The sequence below is a fragment of the Trichosurus vulpecula genome, chromosome 3 (genome assembly GCF_011100635.1).
Source record: "Trichosurus vulpecula isolate mTriVul1 chromosome 3, mTriVul1.pri, whole genome shotgun sequence".
In the NCBI taxonomy this organism is placed as follows: domain Eukaryota; kingdom Metazoa; phylum Chordata; class Mammalia; order Diprotodontia; family Phalangeridae; genus Trichosurus; species Trichosurus vulpecula.
Window position 1 is genome coordinate 4,463,549 of NC_050575.1, and position 13,385 is coordinate 4,476,933.

Genomic DNA, 13,385 nt, shown 5'->3' on the forward strand with positions numbered 1-13,385 from the left:
ACAAATTAAAAACTTTCAACACCACAAGGTAAGATACAAGAAATCTGCACATAACTTCTGAACACAAAACCAAGATCCAAAGAATCTACAGACTGCCTCCAGAAAAAAATCTTTTGTTGCAAATTCCAAGATACATTGTAGTTACATTATCTGCTTCTCAAAAACACGGACAGTAGAAATATAAGAAGGTTAGACAAATATAGCAACCAAGGACAACAACAGAAAAATCAGTAAGACATTTCACAGGAGACAAGAATGAAAGCAGAAGACAAACAGAAGTGACAGCGCAAAATTCCAAGGACTAAATTTCATAGTACCCAGCCTATAGGTGAATCGATGTGGAAGGCGCATAAACAGAGGAAAGGGAGGAAGAGGACGGAGGGGAATGTGTGGTGGAGGCTGACACTGAAGGGAAAGTAATAATCGTAGTCTCTCAGGAAAAAGAGAGCCTACAGGAGAATGAGTGAGATTGAGAAAAGGGAAAGAAATGGGGAGATCCTGGTTCAGTGGTGGGAGGGGATACCCCTGACGAATGCTCCTATGAGAAGAGAAATATTCTATAAGGGAGATGGAGACTTTACAAGGGGTATGATCTGCAGGGATTTGATGTCTAAAGAGAACATTCCACTGTCTCAAGAGAAAAAGGAGTCTGAGCTCCTAGGAGCAATTGACACCAGAAGAGTGGAAGCACATGGACCCAGAGAGCAGATTTTAAGGCAAATGGGGAAAAAAATGACCAAGGGGAGCAAGCAAAGTTCAATAGTGAACTGCACAATCAGGGACATGGGAAAATTCCTACCATGGGACAATATTCTCTTGTGGCCATACATATGTAATATATAAGGCAGTAACGCAGAAGCTGTTTAGAAGAAGGAAACTAAAAATAGGTATCAGAGAAGCTTCAATTCAGTGAAGAATACAGACATTAAAGAAGGATGAAATAAGTATAAAGACCTTGTATCAAAGAACAGAAGTCTCGAGTAGATAGGAAGGGACGATATATAACAAAGAGAATGAAGGAAAGAAACCCTTTTTTTTAGAAAAAGGTATAGAAAATGAAATTTCTGAAACTAATAAGCTAGCTGAAAGGGAGGAGAGGAAACGAGGTTCTACAAGACTACTTAACTCAGAGGAAAACAGAGAGGAAAGAAATAACTAGAAAAAAGCAAAAGCAAATTAATAAGTTAAACAAAACTACAAAACTGGGGAAAAAAGATAACAAATAGGAAGGGAGGACAGGCTTGAGGAAAGCCAGTAGAACAGGGTTACCTTAAAATGGCTTGAGCTAAAATAACATAGTATTGTGTTTATAGAGGGAAAGGGAAGCCTAGGAAGGGTAGACAGAGTCAGCTATGATTCTGTTCTAGAAAGTATAGCTGGATATATAATTATACAGTCTGCTACATACAATGGCGCTGTGTAATGCTTGAGCTGCCCAAGTATTAAATTCATCAGCACTTTGGTGTTCGTCACTGGAAAAAAGACTAAAAAGAAGCATTTTCTGCTACAAGGGTAGAAAAAACAAAGCAGATAGCAATCTATTAGGGCAATGGTTGAATAAACTGCAGTACAGTTAGAAATTACAAATACGAGGAACCGAGAGAAACATGGGAAAATTTTACCAACTCATAGAGATCAAAATAAGTAGAAACAATATGCATGACTATAATAATACAAATGAAAAGAATAAAGGAAGCCAACTGAAAAAAAGCAATCAAAGTGCTGGAGAACAGATAAATCAAATGCCCCTCCCACCCTGTCTGCTCAGAGGGGAGTGATTACTAAACTAGAACATATAAATTGACAGACACAGTGTCATGGGTGTGTTTGCTTAACGGTTTTTCTTTGTTATAAGGGAGGTTCAAATTTGGAGCAGGGAGGTGAAAAGGAGGCATATCCAAACATGGCTTATACATGCTAAAAAAAGAAGCTGATGCATATAAGTACTGAGAATGCCAGCACGGGCGAAGACAAATGTCTCATGTTTTCCAAAGAGCTTGGCTCTCACACAAAGTAAACATCTGGTGTGAACATAAAGGTATAACTCTCCGTAAGTCCGAAAAGTAATCAATACAGAATTTAATTTATAAAACAATAAAACTGTATTTTAGGAGACCTTACCAGTGATGGTATTGTAGTGGTAGGAGGCATGAGTAAATGCCTGAAGAAGGTAAGCTTTATTCTTGAAATTGTAGTTAATTTTCTTTTCAAAATTTTCAAAGCCTGATATAAGGTGGTTCAGTGTTTTTTCGGCGTCTGGATGATCAAACATGCACCTTGGTGGAATCTTCAAACAGCCATATTCTAAGTCTTTATATAAAGAAGACTGTAAATTGGCTACAGAGATAGAAGCATAGTTCATCGAAAGACTCTTTTGTTGACTGTTGATATTATCTTTGCTGGGGTACAACGTGTTCTCCCAATCACTCCTTTTAATTACTGGGAGCACCTTCAGCCCCAAAGAACAGAGGAAAAGTTGAGCAGCTCTCTCACCACAGCTGGTTAAATAGCAGCCCAGTAGAGCTTCCACACAGTCTGCAATGCTTTTATCAGCAATACACTGCTCTGTATGCAAGTCATAAGAAATTGACTGTTTCCCTGTGTCAATGCCACAATTTTCTTCTGATGGATTCCAGAACCCTACTACAAAATCATCCTCTTCGACAGCTTTGCTAGGATCCAAATAGCACATTGCATCCCAAGAGCTATAATCAAAATCATCGATATCAGATGAAAATGGTATATTACCTAGGGAAGATTTTTTGGGCATTTTCCATTCATAATTTGAATCATTGGTTGAAAATGGAGAAAGAGAAATTTTCTTCACAAAAGCCCCTGATCCCATTAACATATTATCTATAAACTTAATATGTTCCTGATCATACTCCAAGAAATCATCTTCATAATCCACTTCCTCCTTTGGAACCCTCCACATCAGGTCTTCATCTTCTTCCTCATCATAATCTTCATCCATTTTACCATTTGCCAACATGTTGTCTTTTGTCTGAAAAGAGGAAAAGAGGTCAGAATGAAGGAGAAGTATAACTGCCACTTTAAAAAGCAATTTGATATTCAATAAAAGCAAGGGGTTATGGATAATTTCAAATGACAACTTCAAATACTAAAAGTCAACTTAAAAACCAGCCATTTGTTTTCAATTAACATAAAATAAGTTATTTAATCACATAAACAAAGACATGTTCATTTTACTGTTTATTTTTGAAGTTACACAGTGACCTTTATCCACTAAGAACTAAGATTTTGTACAAGAACATAAATTTGTAATGCTCATTATGCAAAATTTAATCTGAGCTCTCTAACTTTTACAGAATAAATAAAAAAGAATACTTTCACACATGGTGTTCTTACACCTTATAAAAGATCTCCAATATTCTGTAAAATACGGCGATGGAATTCAAACAAGGAACTTTCCAGTTAGTAACGTTAAGTTTCTGATCTACGGAAATGGTTTGATCTCCATACACATCAAGAAAAGTTACACCACTAAAAGAGAAAAGATGACCAAAGTTTTCATGAAAAATGAAGAGTCAGTACTTTATTGAAGTTTCTGGCAATGTTTATGCATGTGGATAAAAACACACATTAAAGCAAATTCCTTTGCTTAAAAAGGAAAAATATGGTAATCACTGCACTTTCACACAGTAGATACTAAATAAGTAACGTATTTTATCTGCATCTTTAAAAATGCTACGATTACATTTACGATACTCTCATTTATAATCATGACTAGTAAAATCACTAAGAAATATAGGTTGACAAAGAACATAATCTACTTTGTCAGGAAACCTGTGCTAATTCCAATTTCTTTGGCAAAAGCTTATTTGGGAAATGCTGAGATTCAATAGTGACATATCTTTTCTGCAATGCTAGAAAGGTGCCAAGCAACATCACCCTTTTCCAACTTATCTTAAAATTGCATTTTAACAGTGACAACCTTTAAAAACGATTCTGAGGGTCTTTTTTTACTTTTGTTTTCAAGATTTCAGAAATTTACAAATATTTTATTAGATTGTTGAGGAATTTTCTACTACACTTCCTTGAAAAAGTGGTTAACACACTCAAATATTTGCAACCACATATTTTTAAATTTCAATTGTTACTATAAGTTTGTAAAGTGTAGACCAGGGAATGGTGTCAAACTATGGCTATAATGATAGCTTCCCCAGAACTATAAGACCACTTCTAATTTGAATAAAAAGACACGGACTACATCAGCTCTCATCACCCTTAGCACAAAGTTACGACCAATGCAAACTAACTTCTATTATGATAGAAAAACTAAATTAAATATTCCATGCTGAAAACCTTCATTTTCCAAGTCATAATTTCTATATCAAATATAAGGGTAGAAATATGCCTGGTGAATAGGTCAGCCTTTGGCCCTCATAATAAAGGGTATTGAATGACCAAACTAGCAAACAAAACAATTAGTTTTGATAATTTTAATTAAAAACCAGTAGCATAACAATTGTTACATTTTCAATATGAGCATCTATACCTTGGAAATGGGCAAACTCTGCAAATTAGAGATTTATTTATTGTTTTGTTGATTATTTCTAGACTTGAGAAAGTGACAGAAAAAATATTAATAATGCAGATTAAACTTAAAAGTGTGTCATGGCTTTTAGGAAACCTGGTTGTTAAAACATTTACCAGCACACCCCTGGTTCCAACTGAATTAAAGTTTTGGTTTTTTATATATATATATATATATATTTCATGTATATATCAAATATTTCCCAGGAGATCTTTGAGGGCAAGGGGAAAAAAGCAGTGTTCTGCAAACAGTAGGTGGTCACTACAGGTTTGTCATCCAATTCAATTCAAATCTTTAATAAGTAGCTAGTGTGTTCAGAACACTGGGCTTGGCTGTGAAAGTTTTCCTCTGGTCTGAATAAAGCATGGCCCCTGTTGTTATTTAAATATATACATATCATAAAATGATAAAAAATATAATTTTCTAAAGTTTCCATACCACTTCAATGAAAGCTTAAATACCACGTAAATATTCAACTCCAATATCCTACCTAAATCACTCCAATGTTCTTTTAAAATGCTTATTTCATAGCATTAAAATAGGGATTGTATACTGGTTTGTTCAAAGAAATAGATTTATTGTATTATTTCCAGCATAACAAAAAGTGGATGTCAAAGTGTCGATGATTCAAACCAAACATGAAGAGCAGTGAGATGCTGTCGAGTTTCCATTCCATTAGCTAAAATAAAAGGCCAAATGAAGGAGGATTGTGAGGAGAAGAATAAGGAATGACACACAAAATGGTTAAACCCAAGATGGTGCCTCACACTGCACTATTCAAAATAGAATATTAAAAGTGGTGTAATATTGAAGTTACCCCCACACCACAATCACGTAGCAACTTTATTCAATACAGATCTTATAAAGTAGAATAACGTGTCTGTATTTTTATTAGGAAGCTAACATTTTGCTAAAGATTATCCAATTAATAGCATTTTTTTCCTCTAACATTCTTCCAAATTCTAACTAAATTTTAAGTGCAATTTTGGAATTTCATGTCTCCACGAAAATCAATATAAATTTTCCTTCCATTATTTTTCTTATGTGGTTATATTTGATCTGCCTTCTAGGTAACTCAATTTTTAAATTTTTTGCTTTATACTATGACCCAGAATTTCAGCACCATATAAAATGCTTTAGTAATAAGTAGTTGAGTACCATATTAAACTTCTGTTCCTCCAAGTAAAAAGAAAATTTAATATTTTAATAAATGTACTCCAGTTTATTTTATTGGTTTGGACCTGTGACTTCACTAGTATAAGAAAATCCTAACTATTGCGCAATTCAAAAATCTTACAGAGCCCCCTGGGCCACAGGAAGAAAAAACAACTTCCCAAGTTCACACAGCCAGTGTGTGCCAAATGCCTAGACCTGATCAGTTTTTGTTGTGCCTGAGGACATCCCTCTACCCACTCATGCACTTTTCAAAGAAGCAATTATACCATTTGGAAACATTTAATATGTATATCTAGACTCTAAATAATCATTCATGGAGTGCATATTTACAGGCATGGTTGTCTATGAAACTGTAACAGGAGCTATTGGAGCAAAATGAAAAATCAACCAGCAAAAATAATTAGTACAGACACACACACACACACACACACACACACACACACACACACACACACACACTAGTATTTTGCTAGCAATGCAATATAAATGTCCGAGAAATGAAATTACCCAGAAGACAAATTTTGAAAATTCAGGAAAATCTTTTAATCAACATTTAGTGTTAGAAACTCTAGTAACCCTGCTAGGTGCCCTCTGGTGGCCTTGAAGTTAAGACTAAACATTACAGATGTATTTCTTATTGCCAAGACTGAAATTTTATTTTCTAAGAAACCTACAACCTCCTTACAGTGAATTTTTGCTTGTTTGACTGTTTTTATTAAAGTTCACAAGATTGAGAAATGAACTATAAAAAAAGACTGGGAAAAATGGGATATACTTATCAGAACTATGGAGGGGAGATTTTTAGTATTAAATAGAAAAATATTAAAAATATTAAAGACAAAAGATGTGGATATTATATTTTTAATTTTTATACAACAAAAACAATCAAAAGGAAAACAAATAATTCAAGATGACAAATGTGAGCAAAGAAATATAGAAAGACCTTTATGAAATAATGAAAAATGGAAAAAAAAACTGAATCCCAATAAGAGAATACAAACCATGACTACCTAAGAGGAAAAATGGGCAGAGGTAAAGAGACTTAAGCAAGAATAATTAAAGTTATATATGACCCTTTAAGCAATGAAATTCATTAACTGACTGCATTGATGTTTTAATATCAAATTTATCATAACTACTGAATTTTTTAAAAGTTTACAAGATGAAAAACATTTTTTTAGCTAAAATATAAACTGGAAAAAAGTTTTTAGTGGAGATTAGTAATTTCTGAATTTTGCTGGCAAAACTATCTTTTAAAAAATGGTATTTATTTTACAAACAGTACAGGAACTCATGGTTAGAACTCACAAGCAATTTTTTATTCTGTTTTTAATGGGTCAGACTGTATGTTAATGAAACAACCATTTCGAGAAAATGGAAAGGTTTCTTTTTTCATTTCTTTTTTAAAAAGCCATTTGCCATTGTAAAAGGGTACTCTCTGAAAGAGAATCATGGACCAAAAAAAGGAAAAGTTCTTGGCTTCAGTGAAAACGATTAGTTTTAAGTAGTGAGTAATAGACTGAAAATTACTGCAATTCTACCAGCAAAGGCAAAATGGACAGAAATAACTGAATAATAAAAGAGCACAAAGAAAATCTCCGATGAAAGTCATTTCTACCGGGCTCCTAAAAGCTAGTTCTAGAGGTGCCTCGGTGTTATCACTGGACTGGATTCGAACGGTTATTTTCGTTTAAAATGTGGCTAAGAACTTAGTTCTCAGCAAGTGCTGAAAACATTCACGGACACTTTGTCCGCAGGGCTTACTCAATCAGCCAATCAAGTTTTATTCACTTTGTTTTAAGAAAGAGCTTCATTCGCAAGAACAGGCCGTCAGTCGTACTTCACATATTACTGGGTACGGGAGCATGGCAGTAACGAAGAGAAACACACAGCTAGCTACATAAAAATCAAATTGTAATTCATTTACACAACAAAGAGGTGAATAAAAACTTACCATTTCATCTTTCTCCCATTTATCTGTGTTACTTTTGTCTTGATTTACGATGTAACCAGGAGGAAGCCAATTTACAGGGGGATCAAAAATCGACACTACCATGCGACTGGGCAGACCCTTCTTTTTCCCAAGGCGATAGAGATTACAGTTGCTGACCTTCAACAGAAATGTTCATAAAACACCAATACTCAGAAATGTACAAAGGACCTCAAATAAGGCAAAACTGTTGTATGCTTTTGTTGTTTTTTTCAAATACTACTTTTTTTTGAAATTCAGGTCAAGAATCGTCTATCATAAACATCACACCTTTTTTTTCTCCCGTATTAACTTCTTCCATCCACATATATTCCCCACTACCATTTTAAAAGTGAAATCATTCCCCAATATGTATCCTCTTCCTATTCTCCACTGTAAGAAAATTATAAGCAAAATCCAACCAATAAAGCAATCTGGTTTGGCAGTATATACATCATTTCATATTAGTAGGGTCCTGCCTTTCTAAGAAGAGGAGGGAGGAATATTTCCCATTCTTTTCTTGTGTACAAAGATCAGTCAATGCAACTAATCTGAGGCAGCCGTTTTGTGTTTCATTAATACTGTAGTCATTTTAATCTTAAGTTTTTTAATCTACAGTACACATTAATCTGTAGGCAGTTTAATCTTCCCTTTGCATCAGTTCATATCAATTTTCCCATAGTTCTCTGAATTCTTCATATTCATCATTTCTTCGTACTATAATAATATTCCATTAAATTGCTATACTCCAAATTAGTTTTCCATTCCCCAATGAATAACACTCAGTTCCAGTATTTTCCTACTACAAAGAGCCTTGCTATGCACATTTTGTTATGTTATGGGCCTTTCACTTTTGTAACTTACTTTCTAGAGAGAGATTGCTGGGCAGGCGAAGGGAATTGTGGGGACAAAAATACAATTTAGTAACTTTTTTCCATAATTGCAACTTGTTTTTCCAAAACAGTTGGTAACAGCTTCATTGACAGTGTGCCTGTCTGCCCCTACACCGACTAAAATTTTACTCTTGCTATCTTTTATCATCTTTGGTACCTTAGAAGCTGAAGCAAATATTAGAACTGTTTTCACTTTCACTATTAGGAGCAGTAATTTGTAAAATCCTTTCTTACAGTTGTTGTTAGTTATCAATTTTTTGAGAATTTTTTTTTGTTCATATCCTTTGACCAGCTATCTTTTGGAGAATGACTCCTAGATCTCTTATCTCAGGTGTTGGATTTTATTCAGATGTATGTGAAGCGAAGACCTTTTTCCCTCAATTAAGTTTCATTCCTTATCTTAAAAGCATGATTTTTATTTATGCAAATGCTTTTGAATTTACCTAATTGAAACAGTCTATTTTGTCTTTTATGATCACCCCCTAACTCTTTTGTTGTTAAGCAATCTCCTGTTACAGCAATTTGGAATAGTATGGTTAAGAGTGACTAAAACATCTGATGCAGAGATTCCACCATGAGACATATACCCCAAGGAGGCAGATGACAGAAAGAAAGCCCTGTGTAGTACACCATACTATTTATAGTAGCATTTTTTGGGTGGAGGGGAGGTAGCAAAGAACTGGAAACAAATGGATATCCATCCATTGGGGAATGGATAAACAAAGTGTGGTACATAAAAAATAATAAAATATTACCGTGCTGTAAGAAAAAATGAATATTGAGAAGTGTGGAAAGACATGTGAACGGATGCAAAATGAAATCAGTAAAACACACACAATGACTATAATATAAATGTCAACAATAACAAAACAATCTCAACTAAATCCCATTAAATTATAATAACTAAAGTTTGGCCCCAAAGAAGACAGACAATAACACATCTCCCCCCATGGATTTGCTGAGAGGGGAGACAACGCATGTGGAACATCTTCTACGTTTATAGTTTGATATCCTGATGAGTTTTGCTAAACTTCTTCCCTCCTCCATTTTTTTAAAGTTCTCTATTAAAAGGGATAATCTTTGAGTGAGAATTGGGGGGAAAGGTACTTTGGCAAGTAGAGGTGACATAAAAAAGATAGATAAACATTTTGGTAATTCTTTCCCCAGCCACAGGCTTTCAAGACACTTGGGTTACCTCCTTCCATTCTTGTCTTTTTAAAAATACGGAATCACCCTTTTATAACTTGTGTTTTGTACACATTTGGAATCTATGGTGGTTTATGGAATATGCTGGTCTACACCTGTTTTCTGCCAAAACACTTTCAAGCTCTCTCACGTATTCTTGTCAAACAGGTATTCCCCAGTAGCTTGTCTTCTCAGATTTATGAAGCACTGGATCGTGTTCAATTCCTTAAGAGTTTTGCTGCTTAAGGTCCACAGATCTATTTTTCTACTGTTTAACTGGTACCAGATAGCCCTGATGATTGCAATATGGTTTATTATTACAATGTATAATATAATATAGCTTGAAATCAAATAATGCTATATTCTTCATTTCTTCTTCCATTATTTCTTTTGAGTTTCTAAACTTTTTCTTCCTCCAAATGAATTTTTTAAACGTAAAGTTCTATAGGTAACTGCTAGATGATTTAATTCAGATAGTACTAAATCTGTAAACTAATTTAATTAACTAAATTGTAATATTATATAGGCTCAACCCAACAATGAACAGTGACTATATCTCTAATTCTTTAATTCTTTTTCTATAGAGAATATTCTATAGTTATACTTATATAAGTCCTAAGTGTGTCTTGGTAGATTAATTTCAGATATTTTATGCATTTTGTGGTCACTTTGAATGCAATTTCTCTTTGTTTCTTTCTATTTTTCATTAGTACTGTATAGATATTTAAAGCATTTAAAATAGAAACTTCACCATAAGCTTTCATTTATACCTCATTGTGGCACAGAAGTGTTCTTAGAAACTATTTCAGAGGAACACAAATCTGTCAGCTCCTATTAGGCTAAAATGGCTCCAAAGTATAGCCCAGTCAAAAACTGTCTGTTGTACAAGGATCAAGTTGGTGAAGTTAGAGCAACTCTTCACCAGAATGACCATAAAGTGACCAGTTTTTCCAGCCACAACACTCTCAAAAACTAGCTACTAATTACAGAGGTGCTATAATCTATTGACAGAAGTACTCCACTCCTATGAAACTATAGATTCTTGAAGTACTGAAGTAATATATTTTTACCTATACTTTATTCTTACATTATCCCTTAAAGTTGTAGCAAAACACTAACAAATCTTCTAGTGATTTTCAACATTCATTAAAGCACACAACTTGAATAAAAAATGGAAAATATCACAATATGTAACTAACATTCTATGTATTTTAACATGTTAGTATACAAATACTAAACTGGAAAGTAACTATTTTTCTACAAAGAATACAGAACATGGAAAAATTAACAACATGCTTATACAAAGACAATAGGTTTTAAACGTATTTCCACACACCACTTAATGACTTAAGTGTCAAATAACTGCTTTTGAGGATCAGACTAGCAATTATTTAAAACAAATCCATATTAGAAGTCAGTAATGTCCCAATATACCCCTTTACACATACAAAGGAATATCACAAATTCTTTATGTAGAATGAAATTTGGTCTAAACCAGTTAAAACTTAAGTTTCTTTGAAATTCAACCATAGATATAATTCAAATTATAATATAGCTCACATCACACAAGGTGGGCAGCCTTAAATGGATCTCAACATTTAGGTCAATGGTATCATAGATGCATTTAAAGATCTGTGCATTTTTGAGCACAGCGCAAGTATTACTCTTTAATCTTACAAAGTGCAGTAAAAGACTGTCTTTCATTTCGTAAAAATGGTAACGTGGAAGAAAACCACCTTATTTATATTCCTATGATAATTTTAATCCTCCCCACTGTTCTCTTTTTCTTACCATCCCTACTTTCTCCCTTTGCTCGTTAATATATTTACCTAGAAATTTGAATCCAGGATTGACAAACTTGCTATTATCTGTCAGGAAACTGATGATTTGCTCGAAATATTACTCAAAGGATGCCTTGAGCTTAAGCTCACAACATTCTACCTGCCTGGAACATTCTTTTTCCTTTCTTGCCAAATCCTACCTACTCTTCAAGACTTATATCAAAGGTCATCTCCCTTGTAAAGTCTTTCCTGATTACTCTTGAAGTTCTCTCTCCCTCCTCTGAATTATAACAGTAACCATCTGTACAATTCACTTGTTAAGTAGGCATATACTGCCTTATGATGTTTCTTATTCTGCAATTGAGTACTGCTGCTTAAATGTTTTACTGAAATTTAACTTCTCCCCTGTTCATACCTCATCTCCTTAATGAGACTGCATGCTCCCTAGGACAAGGAAGAGGTGTGCTTTTTCACATTAGCACTCCATCTCCCTTCTCCCCAGTGCCTAGAATGGAGCTCTGTACATATTTAGTCAACAATCAAAAAGCATCATTTGATACTTCATCTGAATTCAAGCACTGAGCAAAGCAGTGTACCTAAGAAAATCAGAAGAAATTCAAAGAAACTTCTAAATGTCATTGCTGAAAGAGAAGCTCCACGTCAAGAGCTGTGCTCTCACTGCTTAGATCTTTGCTGGCCGCTGGACAGAGGAGGGAAATGAAACTGGAGCAAAGCAATCTTAAGTAGATGCTGCCACGTGCACAGAACAGTCAAATGATACTTCCAAAAATGACATTACTTTTGACAAAACTGCAACGGATACTACGCAAAAGCAGAATCTGATCATGATTCCTGAGAAAGGTCACGGCTTACCTTTTTACTTCTCATGTAAGAAAGGCGGCCCTCGTGAGCATCAGGGTAAGTGCAAAACAGGTATGTGGTGATCGCATGCTTCAAAAAGGAGTCGCCGAGCATCTCAAGCCTCTCCAAGTTAAATCCATCACTAGCATTAGACAGGGTCAGAGCCTGAAGAATGAGTCCAGGATTCGGGCCAAGGGTTTTCGAGGAGTACCCATTGGAAGGGCACTGTTCAGAATCCATTCTCCCTTTTAAAGTAACAGAAGTTTCTGACGTACTGGTGGTCACTGTCACTGCCTTTGTGGGGCATCCATCTGAGGTAGATTTGTTAGCATTTCCATCAAGGTATTTATTACTCAGCAGAGTACATTCATTGTTGGGTTTGGGCTGGTTCTCACTATTGTATAAATTCTGAATGGGATATGAGGTAGTTGGTTGTACAGGTATTTCTTGCCTGTAGTAATTTAGCTGATTTCCTTGGCAAAAGTCTCTATTGACTAAATCATAACTGCCATTGGCAAGATTTTTATTGTATGAAATACCATTAATTGCTGTGAGTTCTGTGGAAACTTCAATTTGGATCTTACTGGGCGACTCATTAAATAAAGATCTGCAGGTCACAGACATCTGGTCATGATTTTCTAGAGAGGAGGTTCTATTAGTGCCTTGATGTGCAGCATTTTCAGGGACTACAATTGTGCTGTGCTTACAGTAATTTTCATTTTCAGCTAAAGAGGAGTTAGGAATTGAGATGAAAGATTTACTGTCAATAGATTTTTTCCATCCAAAGTCCAAGTTCGGATATCTGTGAAGACAATATGGTTGTTGAAAAGCTATTATTCTAAAGTATCAAGTGCGAAACAGAGTAGCTGAAATATGCAAACACAAACTTGTACATTTTCTCTTGGCTCAAAAGAGAAATCATCTTCTTATCCAGATAGAGCTCATTATAAGAAGACAACTTA

At 34.7% G+C, this 13,385-nt stretch overlaps 1 protein-coding gene across 1 annotated transcript in view; it reads right to left on the minus strand.

Annotated features, from left to right (window-relative positions):
• DICER1 (dicer 1, ribonuclease III) overlaps positions 1–13,385 on the minus strand; it is a 95,066-nt gene that overhangs the window by 21,128 nt on the left and 60,553 nt on the right. Inside the window, exons 21-23 of the mRNA XM_036752249.1 lie at positions 12,436–13,225; positions 7,689–7,844; positions 2,122–3,004 (exon numbers count right to left, since the gene is read on the minus strand). Of these exons, the coding sequence (XP_036608144.1) occupies positions 2,122–3,004; positions 7,689–7,844; positions 12,436–13,225 (1,829 nt within the window). The remainder of the gene's footprint in view (positions 1–2,121; positions 3,005–7,688; positions 7,845–12,435; positions 13,226–13,385) is intronic.